Source organism: Eulemur rufifrons, chromosome 4, assembly GCF_041146395.1.
Source record: "Eulemur rufifrons isolate Redbay chromosome 4, OSU_ERuf_1, whole genome shotgun sequence".
Taxonomy (NCBI): Eukaryota; Metazoa; Chordata; class Mammalia; order Primates; family Lemuridae; genus Eulemur; species Eulemur rufifrons.
In genome coordinates, this window is record NC_090986.1 from 62,598,764 (window position 1) to 62,623,461 (window position 24,698).

General features: G+C 36.2%; 1 protein-coding gene across 1 annotated transcript in view; it reads left to right on the top strand.

Moving 5' to 3' along the window:
• GTF2F2 (general transcription factor IIF subunit 2) overlaps nucleotides 1-24,698 on the top strand; it is a 133,270-nt gene that overhangs the window by 98,435 nt on the left and 10,137 nt on the right. The window contains exons 6-7 of the mRNA XM_069467232.1: nucleotides 8,555-8,654; nucleotides 20,096-20,239. Of these exons, the coding sequence (XP_069323333.1) occupies nucleotides 8,555-8,654; nucleotides 20,096-20,239 (244 nt within the window). The remainder of the gene's footprint in view (nucleotides 1-8,554; nucleotides 8,655-20,095; nucleotides 20,240-24,698) is intronic.

Sequence of the window (24,698 nt, forward strand, 5' to 3'; positions counted from 1 at the left end):
TCTCTTTTCTTAAGTGCCAGATCTAAATGTTAGCATACATTACTATAAATCTTATGATTTGGAAACCAGATTATCTTCTCTGATTAAATGCAGCCTAAAACTTCTTTTTTTATTCAACACATTGATATCATATGCCTGTTCATGGGCCCTATTTTTATGAAGCTTAAAAATAATAAATACTAATATTAAAAAGACATTTGTCCAAGTAACTTAGTATTTACTATCTGTAATCCTACAAGTAGCCCTGCCAGATAAAGATATAATTCATTTACTTGTTAGCTGCAAGCCCTAAAATTTCTTCATCGCCACTCAGATCCACATTCTAATAGATTGACACATACTTATTGCAATCCCTCTGAGAAGGTTTGTCCTGCTCCCAAAATATTGAAACTTCTTATAAACGCACCATCTGAAAGCTAGGCTTCTTCGGAACCTTTTGATATTGCTAAAGCAGCTCAGCCTTCATCCTGGTTACTACCTCAGCTGGCCTTTCCCCCAGCCTTCTGTCCCGATCCCAAGCTACGCCTTCTCCTGGAACTTCCTATTTTTATTACCTGACTTTGGGCTGGGTGTGCCTGCTCTTTCTCCCAGGCAGGCCTAGCGCTCCACTGCTGTTCCTGCTTCTCCTTGCCATGTGATTTTTCCCCTCGTACCCTGCAAATGTCAGCCGCCTCCTCCCCTTGAGGGAGGCACTGTTTACCTCCTTTCACTGCTTCACTCTCTCCCTTTCAAAAATGAAATCTGAATTTTAAGAAAATGCACATTCTTTTGTAAAACCCATCATTTTAACAATAACAAAAATTGCAATTAAGTATAGCTACAGCATAAAGGAAAGATGAATGCTAAAATGATGTTTACATTATGAAATGACTCCTACATTGGCAATTGCTGGTGGAAATGTGTTGTTCAGGATTTTTGTTGTTTAATTCTGTTGATAACCAGATTAGCAAAGCAATTCTGCTTAGATGTTAAAATAATCCACTTGTATAAAACCAGGCAGTATTATGGTATTTGCTAACACGGGAGTCTGCCTTTTTCTTTGTGATCTAATTGTCCAATAAAGGTGTCATTTATTCATTTGTTCAACAAATATTTATTGAGTTGCTGTTACATGAAAAACACTGTACTTATAAATGAGGATTTATAGAGGATTTATTGACTAAAATTAATGGAGTTCTCTTCCTAACTCTGACAACAGCTTGGAGTGAGAGTTTGGCATTTCTTAATTTTGTTAAGTCTTACCAGTGTTCATCCTTTAAAATAGTTGGAAGATGTATATGGCTACTATTCTTTTATGTTTACATGAATTTTATATTTTCAAAATATAAAGTAATTTGAATTCCCATGTAATACATAACTGTCTATAATAATAAAGAAGTACAGTCATCCCTCGGTATCCACAGGGGATTGGTCCCAGGACCCGCTCAGATACCAAAATCTGTGGATGCTGAAGTCTGTTACATAAAAGTATCATGTTTGCATAACCTACCCTCCAGTATACTTTAAATCATCTCTAGATTACTTATAATGCCTAATGCAATGTAAATGCTATGTAAAGAGTTGTTACACTGTATTTTTAAATTTGTATTATTTTTTTTTGTTGCATTGTCATTTTTATTGGGGCTTCCCCCCACCCCCAAATATTTTCTATCCAAAGTTGGTTGAATCTGCAGATGTAGAACATTCAGATATGGAGGTCCGACTGTAATTTTGATAAGGGCGATTATGAACCATGGTTATGGCCTAATGACTAGTAACATTGACTTAATAGGAATCTTTTTTAAAAGTGTTGTACAGGAAAATATATTCTTTCTGTGTGTGTAGAATTGATTAGTTGTAGGAAGGCAGATGACAGTCAAGGAGGAATTACTTATTTTGAACTAAGTTCTGTGTGATTTTAATTAGAAATTTTATTCTGTTATATGGCCTTTTATGGGACCATTTAAAGTAATGATTAACTGCCAGAGTTTCAGCTGTGTTTTTGCTTACTCTGAGGAAAAAATGAGATTGAGATGATATAGGTAAAGCTCTTACCACAGTTTCTAGCACGTAGTAAGTACACTTTAAATGTCTTATCATTTCTGTTGCAGTTGTTGTCATTTTATTAGTGTTTCAGCTCTTAGGTCATGTAGCCCTTGAGCTTTGAGCTTTTTTTTTGGTGGGGCGGGGGGGCGGGGGGGGGCGGGTCTTGGTAGAATTTCTGTGAGATAAAACTGACTCTTCAAATAATAATCGTAGAAAGACTAGTAATTTAATGAGTTTGACTATTTCCTTATAATAGTAACAAGGCTAAATAATTTTATATGGCTAAGGTTATGCAGTGATAGTAACTGTTAATCATTATTTCTTCTCCGGAGAAATGAGTTGCTCTTAAAGCTGTTCTACATTAGATGTTTGTATCTATTTTAACCTAAGTGAGGCAGAAAGAGAAACTCATATCTTTATGTAAAACTTATTAAGAATTCAAAATAGAAGGTAATAATTTTTCAGTTCTCTTAATTTTCTTTTTTTTTTTTTTTTTGAGACAGAGTCTCACTCTGTTGCCCAGGCTAGAGTGAGTGCCGTGGCGTCAACCTAGCTCACAGCAACCTCAAACTCCTGGGCTCAAGCAATCCTCCTGTCTCAGCCTCCCGAGTAGCTGGGACTACAGGCATGCACCACCATGCCCGGCTAATTTTTTTTCTATATATATTTTTAGCTGTCCATATAATTTCTTTCTATTTTTAGTAGAGATGGGGTCTCGCTCTTGCTCAGGCTGGTCTCGAACTCCTGAGCTCAAACGATCCGCCCACCTCGGCCTCCCAGAGTGCTAGGATTACAGGCGTGAGCCACCGCGCCCGGCCAGTTCTCTTAATTTTCAACTGGAGTAGTTTTCTAGGTCTGAAAATGGAGCATCTCAGTTATAAATTTCCTAGTAAAATATGGTACATCCCATAGGAAACAGTTTTGCAATGATATATTCTGTCCACCCTTCTTAGGTTATAGTTGCTCAAGCCAGAAATCTGAGCTCAGTTAATACTTGATGCATTTCTTTCTCCTTTATCCCCCCATTCAGTTAGGCACCAATTTTTATTGAATCTGTCTTCAAAATGTTTCCTAAATTTGTTTAACTTGATTTTTACTCCTTTATCATCACTGTGTTCCAAGTAAATGTTATCTTTCTTCTGGATTAGTACAGTAGCCATCCTGGTCACCCAGCTCCATTTTTGCCCCACTCTGTTCTGCAAATAGTAGCCAGAGGAGTATTTTACCTGTGTTTTATTTTTCCCCAAGTATTTTAGTGTTTTTAATGTTACAATTCAGGCAAATATTTTAGAAACTACTTTCAAACTTCACTAACTTGAATTTCCAAGAATACAATTCTAAATTACCTAAAATTCAAAATTATGGATTTTAAAAGAAATGGAGTTTTATTTCGTTAGAAAGCTTACTAGTTCAAGCTTGTCTAAATTTGTTACTTGTTACTTAAGAAGTTTTATACTGTGACAAATAGATAAGTATGATTTACGACTAGCTATAATTACTATCACAGTAATTATTTTATAAATGTACTGTATGTTTCCAAGCACTTTCTCTATGGGAAATACAAAAAGACCTTCTCTTTGCCTTCTACAAATATAGATGTATATTCTGAATTAGCACCAAGTATTTTTACAAATGGTTTATGAAACAAAGTAAAACAAAGCCTGGCTATATCTAAGTGATCACAGAACATTATTTTTCTTTCTTTTTTTTTTTTTTTTTTTTTTCTTTGAGACAGTCTCACTCTGTTGCCCAGGCTAGAGTGCCGTGGCATCAGCCTAGCTCACAGCAACCTCAAATTCCTGGGCTCAAGCGATCCTCCTGCCTCAGCTTCCCGAGTAGCTGGGACTACAGGCATGTGCCACCATGCCCGGCTAATTTTTTCTATATGCTTTTAGTTGTCCAGATAATTTCTTTCTATTTTTTTAGTAGAGACAGGGTCTCGCTCCTGCTCAGGCTGATCTCGAACTCCTGAGCTCAAACAATCCGCCCGCCTCAGCCTCCCAAAGTGCTAGGATTACAGGCATGAGCCACAGCGCCCAGCGTTATTTTTCTATTCCTGTTTCTTGAAAATAACACTTTTTTTTTAATTTCTGAAAAAGTTACGACCTATGTCTAAAAATGATCAGAACAGTGACGCTTTTAGCTTGCTCCCAGTCTAGCCTAACACCTCTGTATGTAGTTTGCTGTTCTGCTTTACATACCAACTATCTCCGAATTATATTATTTTGTACAAACCCAGATAAGCTGTCTTTTGACTTTGAAAGCATGTTGAGGTCAGTAATGTTTAATTTTTTATTCATAATAGAAAAAAAGCTAGGAAGCAATAAAGTTTTTCTTAAAAGTAATAATTTAGTACATTCTTCGGTGATGAAATGGAGTTAAAAATTGTTCTGACACTTATGAGATAATATTAAATGAATTATTTAGTGTTAAGTAAAGAACCTTGCTAAATTATTTTACACTATTCAAGGTTAATTAATGTATTTTAAGATTTAGTTCTTTAAAAATATATTTTCTTTTTTTTTTTTTTTTTTTTTTTGAGACAGAGTCTCACTCTGTTGCCCAGGCTAGAGTGAGTGCCGTGGCGTCAGCCTAGCTCACAGCAACCTCAAACTCCTGAGCTCAAGCGATCCTCCTGTCTCAGCCTCCCGAGTAGCTGGTACTACAGGCATGCGCCACCATGCCCGGCTAATTTTTTTCTATATATATTTTTAGCTGTCCATATAATTTCTTTCTATTTTTAGTAGAGATGGGGTCTCGCTCTTGCTCAGGCTGGTCTCGAACTCCTGAGCTCAAACGATCCGCCCACCTCGGCCTCCCAGAGTGTTAGGATTACAGGCGTGAGCCACCGCGCCCGGCCTAAAAATATATTTTCAGTCCATAGATTAACCTTTGAGTTTTGAATTTTAACATGTCTTCTTTTAGTTAAAATAAAACCCTCATAGTTGACTTTTTACATGTATAATAGGAAGGTTAAATTTTTGTATGAGCTCTTTATTTTTTTTTAAAAAGTTCAATCGGCATTTTCTTTTATATATTTAAAAGATTAAGTACTTTGAGGATAAAAATAACATGACACTCCATGAATCATGAAATTGGCTTTTAGAATTGTTGAATTAGAATTGAAAGGGAAGTATACCACATGAACCTGAATCAGGATGCAGTGGCTACAAACACGTGTAAGAGTGTGACAAGAATAAGCTACCATTTATAAAGAAGCACTTCACTAAACAAACCGAAACCCTGAGGAATTTTTAAATTGTGAAGTAATGGGAACAATCATTTAATATGGAAGGAAGGAGCTAGTCCATGCCTCCCTTCTTGAGTGTCTCATAAGATCGAATCTTGGGGTGAGATGACTGAAACAGGGAGGATAATTTAGTGGCAGCATAACAGATAGATTACCATTTAGAGAGGCCAAAGTCTTGAGCTGATTACATTAGAGGATAGGACTAAAATTAGAGCACAGAGGTGTTTTCAGAAATAGGCTGCCACTAGTTTTTTTTTCCCCAAGAAGTACACGTTTATTAATAGTTCTCTTAACACTTTTTAAACATTACTTTATCTGTCTTCAATCACTTTTCTCTCTCTGAAGGTTTATTTCTTGGTAGCTTTGACACGTCTTGGCTTGGAGGAGTCATTTCCTCCTAGTCTTTTTGCCTCACCTCTTATAAGCACGTGCGGTAATGCTCCAGCTTACGCTCAAATGCACTCCTTGGGTTAATCTTCTTTTCATATCAACATGCAATCATTTGTCATAATACCCCCTCCCCAACCCCCCTCCTCAACCATCTTCAGTACTGCAGTTTATTATGATATTTGTTTAATGCTCCGTACTAGAGCAAGTCTTTACTGCTGTATTCCCAACCTCTAACCCAGTGCCTGGCAGAGGTAGGCACCCAGTAAACACCTGCTGGTTGATTGCCAGCAAGCGGCTCCTAGAATCTGGTCATGACACAGCTGTAGCCTGAGACAGATGTGGGAGGATGGTGGGTAAAGCTGAAGAGACAAGAAGGGACTAGGTTCCAAAGTGGCTCGAAGTCTTATGAAGGAACTTGTGCTGCATCCCCAGCATAGTAAGAGGCCATCAGAGGATCGTTAAGTCCAAGTCCATTCTTGGGTGTACATCTCCCTTCTAGACTCTAGCTAGTGATTTCTCAGTCTTAACAGGGAAATGTAGTCCACATTCATAGAAAGTATATGTGGCACATGGAAAGCAAAGTAACATTGTATATATCATTTATGGTTATGTATTCATTCAGTTTTAAAAGACATTTCCAGGGTACTTTTCTTACAACTTTTAAAATAAATAATTTTATGTACTTAAACAATAAATATGGATTTACAAATAAGAGGAAGAATTAAAATGTTTACATTTTCATATAGAAATAAGTATACTGAATTTGGGAATCATAGTAAAAACAAAACCTATAGTATTTATAGATTTCAAATTTAAAGAGCAATTGGTAGATATCTAATATCTTCTCAGTAATTTGGTGTTATATACCTAAAAATAAACAGAAGTTAAAAGTTATCTTCATCCAAAGAATTAAATAATAAGAATGTTATAAAAACAGGTACCTTTTATATTTCAAGTTATGCTTTTGAAGGGATTTTAAATGGAAATTATTTTTAGTTCGTATTCTCCTGAACCAAAGAATTTACAGTCCCATTCAAAAAATAATAATATATAATGTTGAACATGTATTATTTTTAAATGACTAACAATTGTATGGCTTTCAAACTAACCTTCCAAGAAATGATAGTATTTCTTTTTTCTTTAAGAGAATATACTTCCTTTTCTGAGTATAAAAGTAATAGGTGCTTATTATAGAACATTTAGAAAACATACAGAAATCTTAAAACACATTAATTCTGATCTCTTCCCATCTTTTATGTTAGTTCCACCATTTAAAAAAAATCACCTCCCTCTCTCTTTTTTTTTTTTTATTAAGTAGGCAGTTTTCTAACATGGTTCTCAATTTCTTTACTGTGACTGTTGCATCTCACTAGTTCCTTTTGGGTTCATTTTTCTTCTTACTGAAATAAATCCTTGAGTATTTCTCTCAGTGAGGATCTATAAATGATAAATGTAACTTTTTTGCCCAAAAATACTTTTATTTCACTCATACTGTTCAATTATAATTTAGCTAGATATGGTAGGCAATTTTCTTAAATATATTACATTCATAAATTCTGATATCTTGCTGATGAGAAGTCTAAAATGTATAGTGATGCCTATTTTCTTGTTAAAAATAGTTGCCTGCACTTTTTTCCCCTTTAAAACAGTTTTTAAAATTTACTGTGTTGATATACCAAATGAACTAATCTAGTTTTTAAGTAAATGGTTGTGTGTGAGTCATGTTATATTTAATACAAAACAAAATATCTCAAGATTGTTACTTGAATGTGTATTATGGGCATATATGCTCCGCATGGTGCCACATATTTATTTTATGGCTATTTTTCCAAAAGTGGCATTTTGAATTATATTTTAATTTAAGTAGAGTCCTGCAATAGTTCCAGAACAGTGCTGTCTAGTAGAAGTTTCCATGATGATGGAAAAGTTCTATATCTGTACTGTCCAATAAGCGAGCCACTAGTCCCTAGACCTTGAATGCTGATGTATTCTCTTTTTATTTACCTTTATCTCTTACCAGGTGAATGTAAGTTTTGAATTAATAACTTGTTTAGTTTTAGACCTGCAGCTCCCAAGCCCCGGGGCCACAGACCAATACTGTTCCATAGCTTGTTAGGAACTGGGCCGCACAGCAGGAGGTGAGCAGGAGGTGAGCAAGCAAAGCTTCATCTGTATTACAGCCTCTCCTCATTGCTCACATCACCGCTCCACCTCCTGTCAGGTCATTGGCAGCATTAGACTCTCATAGGAGCGCAACTCCTAGTGAGAATTTGCACGTGTGAGGGATCTAGGTTGTGCGCTCCTTATGAGAATCTAATGCCTGATGATCTGAGGTGGAGCTGAGGTGGTGATGCTAGCACTGGGGAGCGGCTGCAAATACAGATTATCATTAGCAGAGAGGTTTGACTGCATAATAAATGTAATGCGCTTGAATCATCCTGAAACCATCCTCCCCGCCCCAGCCCTCTCAGTCCATGGAAAAATTGTCTTCCATGAATCCAGTCTCTGGTACCAAAAAGGTTGGGGACCACGTTTTAGACCATGTAATTTAAGACAATTCATTTTTACATGCAGATTTTTTTTCCAAAAATTTAAAGCTAATTAGCTTCTTGGTTTTAGTGGTTGAGGTTTGCCTATGCAATATAGGATGAGAAGTATGTTGTAGAATTGTGAAGAGATAGTTTGTATGTTTAGCTTATGGTATTTGTTTCTACATTATAGTCATATATATATTCAGTCTGTTTTTCAAGTATTAAGGCTAGTATATTCTCGAAGTTACCTTTTTATATATTAATTATTATTTATTAAGAGAAGAATTATAGAAGTAACTCTTCAGGTTTCATTCTCCTAAACAAGTAGGTGTGTTAATTAATGCCTTATGTTTTTCAGATTGCAGATAGAAGAATCTTCCAAACCTGTAAGGCTATCACAACAACTGGACAAAGTTGTAACAACCAATTACAAGCCTGTTGCCAATCATCAGTACAATGTAAGTCTTGCGTGTCTCTTTTCATTCTGTTATATCTTTGTTCTTTTCTGTATCATAGAGTCTTAGGCTTTGAAAGGACCTCAGCAGTCATACACCTTGCTGCCAGGTGCTTGAATTATAGTACCTGATCCAGGCTTATTAATAAAAAGAAATATGACAATTTTCCAAGCATAGAAAAGATATTCGCTCTATATCGTAAGTTATACAATGAGAAAAAGGCAACCACTCTTCAAAGGTCTCTTGATAACTTTTTACAAAGAAATAAAACACTTCAATTCTCAATGTTACTAATTTTCTAAATCACAATGAACTAAATATTAGTTTTACTTTTTTTCCCTATACTTTTATGACTAACCATAAGAGAATTTTTAATGTGTTGACAAAAAATTTTAAAGGTCATGGAGCAATAGTAGTTTTTCCCATTGGTTGTTAAGATCACTTTGTCTGGTTTCAGCTTTCACAGGCATTTTTATGGTTTCATACTACCTTGCAAAGTGAAGACTGCCTGTACAGTATCCCAGCTTATCCATGGTTTTGCTTTCATGGTTTCAATTACCTACAGTCAACTACAGTTGGAAAATATTGAATGGAAAATTCTAGAAATAAACAATTCACAACTTTTAAATTGTACATGATTCTAAGTGGTGTGATGAAATCTCACACTGTCCCACTCCATCCCACCCAGAATGTGAATCATTCCTTTATCCAGCATATCCACACTGTATACCCTGCCCACCTGTTAGTCACTTAGTAGCCTTCTCAGTTGTCAGATCAACATATCACAAGAAAAAGGGTGAGTACAGTACAATAAAATCTTTTAAAAGAGAGAGAGAGAGACCACATTTACATAACTATTATAGTATATTATTATAATTGTTCTATTTTATGATTAGTTATCAATCTTTTGCCATATCTAATTTATAAATTGAACTTTATCATAAGCATGTATGTATAGGGAAAAACATAGTATATATAGGTGTGGTACCACTAGCCATGGTTTCAGGCATCCACTGGGGATCTTGGAATATATCTCATGAAGATGAGGAAAGGCTATTGTATGTGTTTTCAAAAATCTTTTTTATTGACACATATATCTTTTATATACTATATATGTCATATACACATTTATTGTATACATAATATGTATTGTGTACATATTTGTGCCAAGCACTATTCTGAGCACTTCATAAATGGTGACATTTAATCTTCATAACTACCCTATGAAGTAACTACTACTCTTATGCTTATTTTATAGACCAGCTAACTGAGACACAGGTTAGCTTACCTGAGGTCACACGGTATAATTGACTAGACCAGGTGTTGAACCCATGCAGTCTATCTTAGGAGCCACACTGTTAACCGCTGTGTATGTTGCCACAGCTCATTAGCAATTCTAAAAGGGCCAAGGGTTTTGGGTTTTGAAAAACCTGTAATGTAGTAAGTGTGATGATTTCCTGAAAATAAAATGCCTAAGCTAAGTAGCTATTAACAGTCGAAATCTTGTGTCCTACTTTGTTGCTTAAGATTCCTCTTGACACTGAGTTTAGGAACAAAACCCTCTTTAAGACTAGGCTTAAGTATACAGATTTATTAAGTGACATAGAATAGTATCTGCCAACCACTGCTGTACGATATTTGAGTTCCTTATGGTTATTTTACATGAAAGAGAGCAAATGCAAATGCCACCAGGGCTAAGCAGACATCTTAAATAAGTAGAACGATGAAAATGTTAGGGACTGTGTGAACTGGAGTGCACATGACCCTTCCAAACGCAACCAAATTTTTAAAATTGCTATACTGTGTGGATTAAACAAAGTAGATCAAAGTTCAGCTGCATCTAGCCAGGCTTCCATTTTGCAGCCTCTGATTATACTTTAGAGGAAAAGTAAACTAAATAAAGACAGGCACGATAAGTAGAGACAGGAGTGTCAGGTAATTAATCCAAGAGAGGTATTTTTCTGTTGTCCCTTGATTGAAACAAATAGATAAAAGTCTACTTTCTTGTCCTTTTCTACTCTTCGATGGGAATACTACAATTTTCTGGAGCTCAGTAGAAATAGAAAAGTAAAATTGTATAGGTCTTAGTTGTCTTCATCTTTCTTATTCATTAGTGTGCTTCTCCTGTGCTTTTTTTCCTCCTCTCATGGGCCAGGCTTCTGTATACAGTTTCCACCCTTGTACATGTTTTCATCACAGTGAGGACAGGAAGGACCACACTTTCCATAGGCTGTAAATAGCTGTTATCTTTCTGGCGGGAAGTTTGGTAATTTGTGTCAAAAGCATTATAAGAGGATATGTCCTTTGACTTAGCAATCTTGTATCTAGGAATTTATCATAGACAAGTGCCCAAAGATATATATACAACGTTTCTTTCTATTGTTTAATATAGGAAAAGACTGGAAACAAACGTCCCAAATTGGGATTGGTTAAATATTTTAAGTCATTATTTTGGATGGTAGGATCTAGAGTGATTTTACCCTAATTGTCCTCTTTATGAAATCTTTTCCAGTCGTGGTGTTGTCACAGTGAGCATGTATTGTCTGAATTGGTACAGTGAGCAGTAAAGCTCTTCTTTTGGGATGGAAAGGGAAGAGTAGCCATGAGAGTACCTACCACAGTTGTCTAACATTTATCTTCTCTCAACAACAAATATTTTTTAAATACCTGTTTGTGCCTGAGATACATAGCCCTGGTGTGTATGTATAAATAAATAAAATACCTGTCTTCAAGGAGCTACCATTTCTTTCAGTTCTCTGGTTGTGCCTTTCGAGATCTTCAGTTGGGCTACAATGTATAATTCTTTTCAAGTAGTGAGTCCACATGTCTATGTTATGATCATTTTTCCTTTAATTCCGCTGCAAGGGTCACCCTTGCTATACTGCTGCAGACCATCATTTCTGAGGCAAAAGGCAAATCTCTCTTGGGTTGATCAAAGCTGGCACTTTGATAGTATCAGAGCTCTGACTTCTGCCATTGACGCTCTACCTAGCAGATACAGAAGACAGATACCAAATGTCATGTTTTGGTGTGTTTTGGCATTGTTTTCTTTTTACTACTAAAGTAAGTATAAATATATTCTGAACTCCTTCTTAGTATATAAAGCTACAGCATCCATTTTAACAACACTGAACATTAAGTGACATTTCAGTTCAAGGTGTTATGGTTGTCATAGTGTAAATGAGTCATTATAGTAATGAATCATATATTAGTCTTTGATTAAGGTTTTTAACATAAAAACAAAGATTGACTATAATCTACCACATTGCATTTGAATGTTCAGTGATTATTTTGTATGTGAGTATATCAGAATGGGTGAGGGTACCTGCCTACCTTTAAAAAGTATATTCAGTATTGTAGTATAATACCAACTATAGAAAGAGTATAAGATTTTTTGTTATTTATCAGAGGGGACATTTATTTTTAAAAGATTGAGAAACATCAGCATAGGTCAGCAAGAATGATTTAGAAGTACCATAATCAAGACTTTCAATAAAAACCTTAAACTCAAATATAATGTTGAAATGTTTTCAAAGTTTTGCCAGATGGAGCTATATAAACATGAAGCCCAGTATTTTTCATTTTAACATTGAATGCAATTTCAGAATAAAAATAAGGGAAAAAATTGTACAATAAATGAAAGAGGGGGTGGAAAATTACATAACTATTTGCAAAAATATATTGCTACGTTTGATCAGAAAGAAACTACCTTGCATTTATTCCCAGAAACTTTTCACCCACCTATGGCACATACATGAATTTACATTTATTATTATTTACATCTGGAGAATATCCAGTTTTGTACTTGAAGCTACTCTAAGCAATAAATTCAAATTTATCTCCTTAGTTCACAAAACTCGGGGATATAATATCTGCCATACTTGCCATTCAGAAAGCATTTATTGAGCCAAAAAGAATTATATGATTAGTATTATGTCTTAGAATACCCCTTCCTTGAAATTGCAGCCTTGAAAACCCTCCTCTTACTAGGATATGACCTGTTGGGTTTTCCCTAGGTGATATTTCCTGTGCCTTAAATCTTCATTAAGTTTCTAAAACTTGAATTGGTTCATGCAGGTCAGCGTTTTCCAAAGTAAGTTTTTTGTAACACTAACATTGTGTTTGCTTGGGAGGAAAAAAGGTGTGTAAAAAGGATTCTGTGTTAAAAGAACTTGTAGATTCTAATAATGCACCCCCTTTTCAAAATTGACACTGCATTTGAATATACTAAAGATGGGGGACCTTCAGGAATTTGATTAATCCTGCAATTTGCAAACGTTTGAACATCAAATTTTCCTTCCTTCATTCTTTGAATTAGTGAAAACAAATTTTGGGAAATAATAGAGACATCAAAGTAGGGTTTACAAGAGGGCCCATTGGGTGAGGGGAAAAATATTGTAACTTAACATTTATCTTGTTCTTCCCCTAATAAAGGAAGGAAATGATGTTTTAGAAATACTTACAATGCAGATTGGCCCTGGCACCCTTGTGCAGTCCGTATGCCAGTCAGTCATTATGGTTCAACACTAAGGGGTTGACTGTGGTGCCCTCATGTTTTCATTTGCTTTCAACTCAATCTCAAATAATGAAGAAATGGCTTTAAAATGTGCAAAGAAACTGTTGGTTATAAATAATGCTAATAAAACAAACATGTGAACAAGAAAGTGGAAAAACAGACACTTCTCTTGCTTCTAAAATGATCTCTTTATCAATCATTTTATGAGGTAGAAACAATGGTAATGTAATCAGATATGACAAGAACTTGGCCGTTCCAAAAAGGAAATTATCAGTATCATTTTAAATATAGCTTGTCATGCCCTATCTTTAATGACCCATTGTCTATCACAGAATCAAAATCAACTCTAGATATTTTGAGCAGAAAGGGACTTAATGCAGGGAGTTGGTTACAAATGATTTATGAATACAAAATGGAAGGGCTGAAGTTGCAAAAGGGAGAAGAGGGCTGGTTACCAAAGATCAGGAAGCTGCTGTAGCCAGGAAGTGCTCCTGCAATACAAAAAAAAAGAAAAAAAATCTCCCTTTCTCCTACTTTTATTCTCCCATTGGCAGAACCCCAGCTGGAAACTAGCTAGCAAGGAAATCTTGAAAATGTAGCCACCGCCACCAAGGCTGGAGCTGAAGGCTTGTTGCAAATAACGGGCACAGTGACCCTTGACCTTTGTGGATATTGTACCTTAAGTTATATTAGATATTGCTGATACAAAGTGTCAACTTAAAACAAATCACACAGTTTATAAATTTAGAAAGGAGAGTTTTATTTCTTAAGAAGGTGATTGAAACCTGCAGGCAGGAAGCCCAGCATCTGGCCAAAAACTGAAAGCAGGCACTTCCAGGGAGGGGACGGTGGAACAGAAATTTATGCTGAATGGGTTGGCTAAGTATACACATTCAACAGGTTACAGGATGAGCTTTGAATATTCACGAAGGCGGTCTCAACACATGTACTGAATAAACATATATGTTACATGCATCCCATGTTCACTATGGAGTGGAGACTTAACATTTAAATGCATTACAATTGGGCTGAGTCAGCTGATGTGTAAGATTCCTTCCAACTCCTTCCATCTTTGAATCTAAGTAAGGGCACTTCTCTATGTGACTTCTCTATGTGTGTTTTGTTTGTGTGTACATCCTCATAAGGAATCCCTTTTCTCATGACAAATCATGTCCTCTGTTGTCTAGATATTGGTTGGCTGTATACTAGAATCACCCAGGAAGCTTTTTAAAAAAGAAATATACCTCCAGAGATTGATTTAATTGATCTAATGTGGCACCAACTATCTTAAGTTTTTTAAGCTCCCTGGGTAATTTAGCACGCAGCCACTGATCCAAAGAGACAGGAACTTTTTATAGTTCTGTCTGCCATCTCCTGTGTGATGGTTGTGGGGAAGGTGTTCAGTAATGGTACCTGGGAGGAAACCAGGAAGTCTCTTTCTAATAAACCTAGGATTTTTAAAAAGAATTAATATTTTCTTATTTTTGTTATTATTGCCACCCTGCAGTTTGGGAAAAAAAAGATTTCTCTCTGCCTTTTTTTTTTTTTTCCTTGGCAAGAGCTCTTGGTCAGACGGTGATAGAGAATTAGAAAAACTTAACTAGAAAACTGATTATTTGAAGGAACAGAATTACTATATAAAATCTTGAGGTAAACCCCCAGGAACTGGAAAGGAAATTTATTTTTATGTATATGTGCTCTTCCCTTCAGTGTGTCAGCCAACTGTGTTAACTAAGAGCCAGAACTAAGGTTTTGGGTCTTTTTTTTAAGTTATATGCATAAATTTTGAATTTTACTGATGAAAATGAATGTCTGCAGGACTGTATCATGAAGGCTTTTCAGCAATATTTTCCTGTTATATAGTATAAATATACTACATGCTTTGTCCATTTGAATTTGCACACCAAGGACTGACCGATTCTAAAGAATTAATTTTCCCCAAGAGATAATGACACACTAGGCAGAAATAGAAGCATTGGTTGAGGGGTGAGGGGAGGAATCTTTCATAAGGATTTGACATGCAAAGCCATGATATTCAAGGCTGTCACGCTTACTTCAAAAGTTAAAAGCCTTTACAAAGACTTCCTTGACAAAGCAATCAAAGTATTTCTGCAAACAACAATCTAGAAATTTACAGACATCTGTATTATAATATTTTAATTGGTAGTAGGTGGCATTTATAATTTTAGTCAGTGATTAAAGTTTCAGTAATGACAGTTGAACATCTATATACCACATCCACAATAGATTTTCAACATTTGGTTGCATTTTAGTCAAGAATAATTTGTGTTCTATTGTGAAAGTAAAATTAATTGTGTATGATGAATTTTTTGGATTGTAAAAATTTGTAACTGGAGACTTAATTTACAGTGCTTTCTGAATTGACATTTATTTTTATGCAGTCAGTTAGGCAGTGATCTAAGGTCATTGGGGGCATATAGAAGATCGGTAATTAACATTCACATAATACAGAAGCTATTTCTACTCCAGTCTTACTAATAATTTGTAGTGGCTGCTAACAAGTTAGATATCTGACAGCTTTGAATAACATTTTCTTACAATGCCTGTGTGCCAGTGAGAAACAAAATGCCCAGAGGGAAAAGACCTAAGAAGAAGAGAAATAACATTATCTCAAAACTACAGTCTTCTCCTAAATAGACTAGTTCATATCATTTGTAGTTTATTTGTACAATTAATTTTATTTGTAGTACTCAGTTGTGAGTATAATATTAAGATTGCCATTTCTACAGTGTTTAATTTAAAAAAGAAAAGCTACTTCAGGGACGTTAGTTTTCGGCTAAGTTTAGGTATTAATAACTTAATAACCATGGAAATTATTTAAATCCCTTTTTATAATTAACACATAACACTGGAACTATTTATCTGATATCAAAGAGCAGGATTGAGGTTATGAGCCTGTCATAGACATTATCAAAAAAGATTTAACTAATTGCTGTATTACAAAAATTTTGTTTTAAAACAATCTTTTCTATAAATTATTCTATAGTACAGGCCCTGTTTTTATTTTTAAACAAATATAGGGTTGAAATTCTCTAAAAAATAGAGAAATGGAATATTTCTATTGTTATTGCTATTATTATTTTATATGTCTGGGTTTTCAGATTACACTTTCGAGAGTTTTTGTTCACTAGGCTAAAGTAGTGTTAGGCTGTGCACTGCTCCCAGGAATTGAGCCAGTGATGGACATGGTTAACACAGAAAGATAAGCATGCATTTCTAGTCTGTCTTCCCCACTCATTTTAAAGGAGGAAAGCACCAACATGAAATGCAATTATATGAGACTGAAGCATGTAAACCAAGATTTTTTTTTTAATCTGAGTAGAATTTGGTAGTTTTCTTACTACTCATTAACATTATTCATCACAACTTTATGTGACCTTTAATCTTAACCCTAGTTTTGATTTTAAAGTTCCTTTCTAATTTATTCTAAATTCTTACCTGGAATTCAGGCCCTCTTAAGTCTGGCACCTGGCTCTGGGGTTGGGACAACTTGATAACAAACACTTCAGTTTTTCTCTCCGCTGCCAACTAGAATAGCCTCCCTGAAGTGGGCAATCTTGCTTTACCAGTGGGTTTGTTTATTTGAAAACATTTTTCCTGTTACTCTTACTAGCTTCTCCAATCATTTTACAGGATGAAGAGCCTGCTAAGTGTGGAAACTGGATATGCTATCCCTTCTCCTCTTTCCTATTTCCTGAATTTAACTTTTTCTGTCTTCTTTCAGCAAAAATTAAAGCTGGAAAAGGAGGTCAGACAGTATCATGCAGCTATGGCCCCATACAGAATACAAAAGCCTAGCACTGCTCTGTTGCTAGGTACCCACTTTCTTTGCATTGTCTTTCTTGAAGACTAATGGCCTTCGGCTATAAATGAAGTCCCACATCCCACTCAAGCCTGTGGGAAGGGGGTGGCTTTTCCCACCTCTCCTTACTCTTAGTCCTTCTGTTTTCTAGGTCCCAAATTAAGTTTCTCATCCCCGGCTTGACCGGAACAAAGGATTATATCTTCATCCCCTGATCCAGACTTTTTCCTGCTTTTCAGCAGGCCCCCTTTCTAGACCATCCAATGCAATATAAACATAAACCCATTCAAGTGCAGTGCAACAGCAAAAGGAGATTTCAGGATACAAACTAAGTAAATATGAAAAATGTGGTATGTTTTAGTCACTGGTCAGCAAAGAGAGGCTTAAAATATTTATCCCTAAAGGCATTCCATGATATCATTCCATTTTTTCATCTAAAGACCCTGATGCTTAGATTTAGGGGTTTTGTCCTAGTCTGTCTCATTTTCTTTCTCCACAATAATTCTATCCTTTTGACTCTAGAAAAAGAAAATTCCTCTTTGAATGAACCTCAGGTCCATCGCCTTTGGTCTTAGCTGTCTCTATAGCTTCCTTCTTTGCTGAATTGGGGCAGACTGTACACTTCTGCCTTGGTTCTTAAGTGCATTTTTTTGGTCTGTTTCTCTCTGTTCCCCACATTGGGAAAACTCCTTAGTCATAGATTTCTCTGGTCTCTCCTCTCTCCAGTCTTGCTTCTGGCTCTTCTCTAAATCCTCTGTAGCTGCCCATAGTTGTTCTCTTTCATACTCTTCTCATCCAGAAAATCTTGAAGCTGGCTGGATTTCATTCCTTCTCAGCTATATAATCTGAGTCATACATTTGCGTTTTTTTTCACCATCGTGATCTTGCCCTGGGTAGCTTTATGGTCTGTCACTGCATTTGAAATGTTCAAGGCCCTTTATATACATTTTAATCCATGAGCCCTAAGAAGAGTTTACCCTTGGAAAGAGAACACTGTCTTATTCGCCCCTTATGATGGTGCAGTACCTAGTGTATAGTCCATGTTTAAGCTGCAGAATGCATTTTGAATTGTACTCCCAGAATGTATGTATCAAAAAATTAAGATGATTAAGTTAGTCCTTTCCCCGTATATCCCTCCTAATTTTATTTAATTAAAAGATAGGGCCAGTGTGGTGGTTTATGCCTATAATCCTAGCACTTTGGGAGGCCGAAATGGGAAAATCGCTTGAAGCCAGGAGTTTGAGACCAGCCTGAGCAAGGGCGAGACCCCGTCTCTACAAAAAATAGAAAAATTAGCCAAGCATGGTGGTGTGCGACTGTAGTCCTAGCTATTGGGGAGACTGTGGCAGGAGAATAGCTTGAGCCCAGGAGTTCAAGGTTACAGTGAGCTATGATGAGCCCCTGTCTCTAAAAACAAAAGGAAAGAAAGAAAGAAAGATACTCAGGCTTGTCAAAGTTGTCTTTTGCTACTAATCTGACCATCTCTGATTATGTATAAAGATATATTTTTAGTTTTAACATCAACACATCAATAAAAACTAAATTTTATCTTTTTTAATAGCAAATATCTATTGTTAAAAATATAGGGAGTAAGCCAAACTACCTGAGGCTGGAATTTTTGCAATAATTTAGTTTGTAAGTTTTGAAATGCACTTCATTGCTGTTGAAGCTAGGCCCCAGATTATAGTTATTCCAGCTGATGCACAAGAGATTGTTCTTTGGCAGTTTCCACCCAGCCTACTGATGCTTTATTTACAAGGTTGGCTGCTGGGGTTTATATATATTTCCTCTCTAACTAGTTCCTGATGCTTTATAAAAATGAAGTGTTTCTAAAAAAAATTTAAAAACTTAATTAACTGAAATAAGTGAATAGAAGCTTCACATTTTCAATAAAAAGGTAAATCTTCACAAATGAATAGTCCCAGCGTGGTAACAGTAGGAGAGAATATCTGCATTCTCTTAGTGCCACTGCTTTCTAAACTGGTGTGCATGGGGGCACACAAAACTATGGGACAAACATAACACATGGGTCTAGAGTGTCATTTTTATTTGGATGGGAAGTATTTCATTTTTTATTTTTGTGTTAAAGGTAAAGATGTATTAAAAATAAATAAAGATATATTATACAGGTGAATTTAGAGATCACATGAAGTTTTAAGATAAAATGGGAATTTCAAAAAAATGGTTTGCTTGTGGCTGAGTACTCAGTATATATTAATATTTACCCCTTTCTCTTGTTAAACTTCATTTTCTTTATTTATTTATTTTAATTTTTTGAGACAGGGTCCTGCTCTGTTGCCAAGGCTGGAGTACAGTGGCACAATCATTGCTCACTGCAGTCTCAAACTCCTGGGCTCAAGTGATCCTCCCGCCTCAGCCTCCTGAGTAGCTGGGACTACAGGCATGCACCACCACATCTGGCTAAGTTTTTCTTAGTTTTTGTAGAGACAGGGTCTCACTATGTTGCCCAGGCTGGTCTCAAAGTCCTAGGCTCAAGCAAGTCTCCTTCCTTAGCCTCCCAAGTCACTGGGATTATAGGCATGAGCCATCACACTGGGCTAATCTTTATTCATTTTATAGGAGAAAACACAAGTTCAAGGAGGTCACACAGGGTCCAGATGAGAAAAGGACTGCTGTCACTGCCCATGGTCTTTCCTTTTTTACCAATCCTTCTCAGACTTTTCCTTCCCTAGAGAACCTGTAGTATATTATCTGTCTGCCCCCAAGAAACGCTACGTTTCTGAAAGATGTTACCCATCAAACTGCATTTACTAAATAAACTATTTTACTGTATTTTGGTTAATCAAAAACAAAGGAACTGCAAGTTGGAGTTTCTGATCAACACAAGCTAACCAACTGGCCACATTGAACTGATATAATGTTGGCAGAGAAAGCCTTTTTGAGGGGAAATGGGCACGCTACTTAAAGCTTTAGGAAATGATGAAAATGGTTTACAGTTAGACACTGAAGGTATAGGGAGCCCTTGGAGCAACTAGGACCCTCGAAACTTAAAGTCTAATCATTGCTGGATGACTAAAAAGAGAAGGCCTGTGTTTCAGAGTGAGCATGGTGAACTGATGCCTTTCTTTTGCTTTTTGCATATAGATTGAATATGAAAGGAAAAAGAAAGAAGATGGAAAGCGAGCCCGAGCTGATAAACAACACGTTTTAGACATGCTGTTTTCAGCCTTTGAGAAACATCAGTATTATAACCTTAAGGACTTGGTAGACATAACAAAACAACCTGTGGTATGTATATTTTCATACTAATCCTTTAACTATGTCTTGCTTCATTAACATGTCATTACTGAAGAAAAGTGTGTTGTAATCAATATGCTTAAGTTTACATTTACCTATACTAATGACAAATTTTATGTTAACTCTCAGAAAACATGTCTTAAAGCAGCCATTTGTTTTTTTTTTTTTTTTTTTGTAAAATCAGCTTCGTTATTTTAGATTTCAAATATGTGTAGTATCAGCAATTCCATATAAAGGAATTATCCTCATTTTGATTTATCCTTGACATTAAGCTTGAAGTCTTTGTTTATTTCATTTTTATTCTCTCTTTTGTTCCCCTATCTCCCTCTGAGAAAGATTAATTCCTTCTCTTTTTTTAAAAATGTGCCTCATAGAAGAATCCTACTGTTCTGTCATGATGAGAGGGTTTATCCCTGTCTTGTGGATTTTTAAAAAAATTAGAATCTGCCTAGCACTAGATCCTTTTAAACTTCAGCTGAACTGCCCTTTTTCAAATTATGCTTGCTGAGATTGTGGTTGGTTTGGCCTATTCTTCTTCTTCTTCTTCTTCTTCTTCTTCTTCTTTTTTTTTTTTTGAGACAAAGTCTCACTCTGTTGCTCAGGCTAGAGTGCCGTGGCGTCAGCCTAGCTCACAGCAACCTCAAACTCCTGGGCTCAAGCAATCCTCCTGTCTCAGCCTCCCGAGTAGCTGGGACTACAGGCATGCACCACCATGCCTGGCTAATTTTTTCAATATATATTTTCAGTTGTCCATATAATTTCTTTCTATTTTGTTTTTAGTAGAGACAGGGTCTCATTCTTGCTCAGGTTGCTCTCAAACTCCTGACCTGGAGCGATCCTCCTGCCTCGGCCTCCCAGAGTGCTAGGATTACAGGCGTGAGCCACCGTGCCCGGCCCCTATTCTTCATTTTTAAGGAAAAATTTAATAAATTGATATTTGAGAAAGTTTATCTTTGTTCTATACATAGTCATTTTTTTTTCTTCTCTAGAATTTTCTGCCTGTTTACTAACAATTTGTGTTAGTCATCCATTTAAAGTGCTGGTAACAATAAGGCATCCAAATCCTTTCGCCAGTCTTTGAGTCACATTTTTTTTCCATTCAGCTTTTTCACACCAAATGTCATCAAAATATCAGATTGAATTATAACAGTATGTACTTATAGTTTTAAAAGTTGAATGGAAACCTTTTCTCTCATTTCCTTTACCGTTTCGTACACTCTGCCAGTATACTCAAGAATATGTTGATTATTGCTACTCCATTTATTTGATTCAGAATATATAAGATTTTTTTAAAATTTTAACATAAGCATATAACCTATTTATTAAAGGGCCTGGTATGTTTTTCTGAATTATACAAAGCTTTAGGAAATGATATATGAAACTTCAGTATTGATTGTACAATTTCTTCTGCAGAGATTTCTTTACTATTGTACATCAACCTTTTACTTTTTATTAAGAAATTAATTTAAATTCCAAAAGATCTAAATACATTTTTTAATAGAGAAGAAGAAAGTGCTCATGCTGTAGTATTGTCAACTCGTCTTAATGACTTCACTCCCTTTGGCATCAAAGCCTTAGAAACGGCATTCCAAGCTAGATAAAAAATTTGAAATAGAATAATTCATTAGCTAAGCTGTGTTTCTTCTGATTTTAATGAAGTTTATCTTTGTATTTATATATATAAATATATGTATATGTAAAGGCCATTCCAGAAACTCTGAAAGCAGACATTATAATGGAGTAAAACACACAACAGAAATTACATATGGGAAAATAGGCACTTGTAGAAGGGCATTCATATGATACTAGGGAAAGCAATTTCTTTGTCTCTACATAGGACATAAGGTTTATTTGTTTTACATCAAAGAAAAGGGATTACTAGTATATATTTCAATTTTAGTTCTTCAGATAATTTTTATATGGTGGTACTCAAAGAATCCAGAGCTCCTTAACTCATGATCAGTGGATAGACTTTAGGGCAGCAGCCCCAACCATTTTGGCACCAGGGACCAGTTTCGTGGAAGATAATTTTTCCGTGGGGGTTGGGGGAGATGGTTTCGGGATGATTCAAGTGTATTACATTTATTGTGCACTTTATTTCTATTATTATTACATTGTTAACCTCTCTGCTAATGGTAATCTGTATTTGCAGCTGCTCCTCAGTGCTAGCATCACCATCTCAGCTCCACCTCAGATCATCAGGCATTAGAGTCTCATAAGGAGCACACAGCCTAGATCCCTGGCATGCACAGTTCACAGTAGGGTTTGCGCTCCTGTGAGAAGCTAATGCTGCCGCTGATCTGACAGGAGGCGGAGCTCGGGCAGTGATGCCAGCAGTTGGGAGCGGCTGTAAATACAGGTGAAGCTGCGCTTGCTCACCTGCCATTCTCCTCCTGCTGTGCACCTGGGTTCCTAACAGGCCACGGACCAGTACCAGTCCTCAGCCCGGGGGTTGGGGACCACTGCTTTAGGGGATCCATTAACTTCCTGAATATGTAGAAAAACATAACAGATTTTTTTGAAGAATAGATCCATAGTTTGTATCAGAGATTCTCATAGACAACTACTGATACAGAAACTAAAATGGTTTTATTATTAAATATTTAGAGACTAAATTGCCTCAGCAAGCATAAGATTCTTGAAGGCACAGTTGTATGTTATCCCTATCCCTAAATATTCATATAGCCCACAGCATAAATATGGTATTAGTAGAAATTCAGTAAATATTTAATGAATTGATTTGAAAAAAGGAAAATTCTCAGTCTCCAAGAACCACAACATTTTGACAGGCCTCATGTCATTTCTGGTAGAGGTGGGGGAGAAGGCCCAGTGTCAAGAAGGTGTGGAATGCCTTTGCCCGGCTGGAGGTAGGCCAGAGGTAGAGTTACCGCCATCTAGAGGAGAGGACAAGAAGTGTCAGCACAGATGCAGTCCTGCGTTTACCTTAGTGGAATCTGAGGAAGTCACTTCCATTCCTCAGATTGAGGGAGTTGGACTAGCTAATCTTTATGATCCCTTCTAGCTCTAAATCTGTGATTCTTTCCCTCTCCTATTTCATCTCCTCTCCAACTCCCTCTCACATTTGAACTGATTGGCAAAGTCCACTGACCTAGAAAGAAAATTGCCAAAGCCTAGCTCTCCTCCAAGTAGGTACCTCTCCCCTTTAGGAGGTTCCCAGGATGTAGGTGAGGCTGTACTAATGGTCATCAGTACACCCTTACTGATTTCATTTTAGTTTGAGCAGTACCCAAGAGAATTGAAGAATCTTGTCTAGTGTAGAAATCAGTGATCCAGGAAAGGGGGGTTTCCTGGTATAATGGGAAGAACACTGGATTTGGGGTAATGAAATCTCAGTTCTGGACAAGGTACTTCAGTACTTTTAATACATTATTTAATATTTAATTTATTTAACATATGACATACTTAATATAAAATTTACCAGTATGTTCAAAATATTATGAAATTATAATATGTAAATGTGTTTAAAATAATACTTAGTTTACTGGATCCTTGTGACAAATAATGTTTGTGAAAGATAATTTGTCAACTGCAAAGTATTTTATTAATATTTAGTATTAGTAGCATTAAACAAATTTTTGAGCCCTGTGTAAAAGAGAAGAGAAGAGATCTTATTTGTGTCAATCAGTTCTTCAGCATGTGCATTTAATGGCATTCTCATATGGTAGCCTTTCATTTTCTGTTGGCTCCCAGTGCCACTTGGTTTTTTTGTTGTTTTGTGGTTTTTGTTTGAGACAGAGTCTTACTCTGTCACCCCAGGTAGAGTGCAGTGGTATCACTGTAGTTCACTGCAACCTCAAACTCCTGGGCTCAAGTGATCCTTCTGCCACAGCCTCCCAAGTAGCTGGGATACAGGCACCTGCCATGATGCCCAGCTAATTTTTCTTTTTATAGTAGAGATGGGGTCTCACTCTTAATCAGGCTGGTATAAGAACTCCTGAGCTCAAGCAGTCCTCCCACCTTGGCCTCCCAGAGTGCTAGGATTACAGGTGTGAGCCACTGCCCCTGGCCCCAATGCCACTTTTGATAACAAGTGTTTAACCAGGAAGTCTATCACTCTAGCACATATTTATTATTAGGAGTACTGATACCATCTGCGTTCTGACCTTTACAATGTCATATTTGACATTTTGTTTAGTAAATCTGAAGTATTTTCTTGTTTTTCCAGTTCCTTTTCTATGTTAGTTTTTCTTTCTAAAAAGTTTCATTTCTACAAGCAACATTATTGATTAGAGGAACTGTCATTATGGCCAGTCATTTTCTCTGATTCACTAGTATGTGACTTGCATTAAGCAACCAGAAAGAGTGAAAGTTACTCATCAAGGGCAAATAAGCCAATTTGAAAAGGCCAGGCTTTGGTACCTGATACAAAGTCTGGAACATGGTATCCATTTCACAGGGTGTTGCCTTAGTTTGTTTTCTGTTGCTTAGA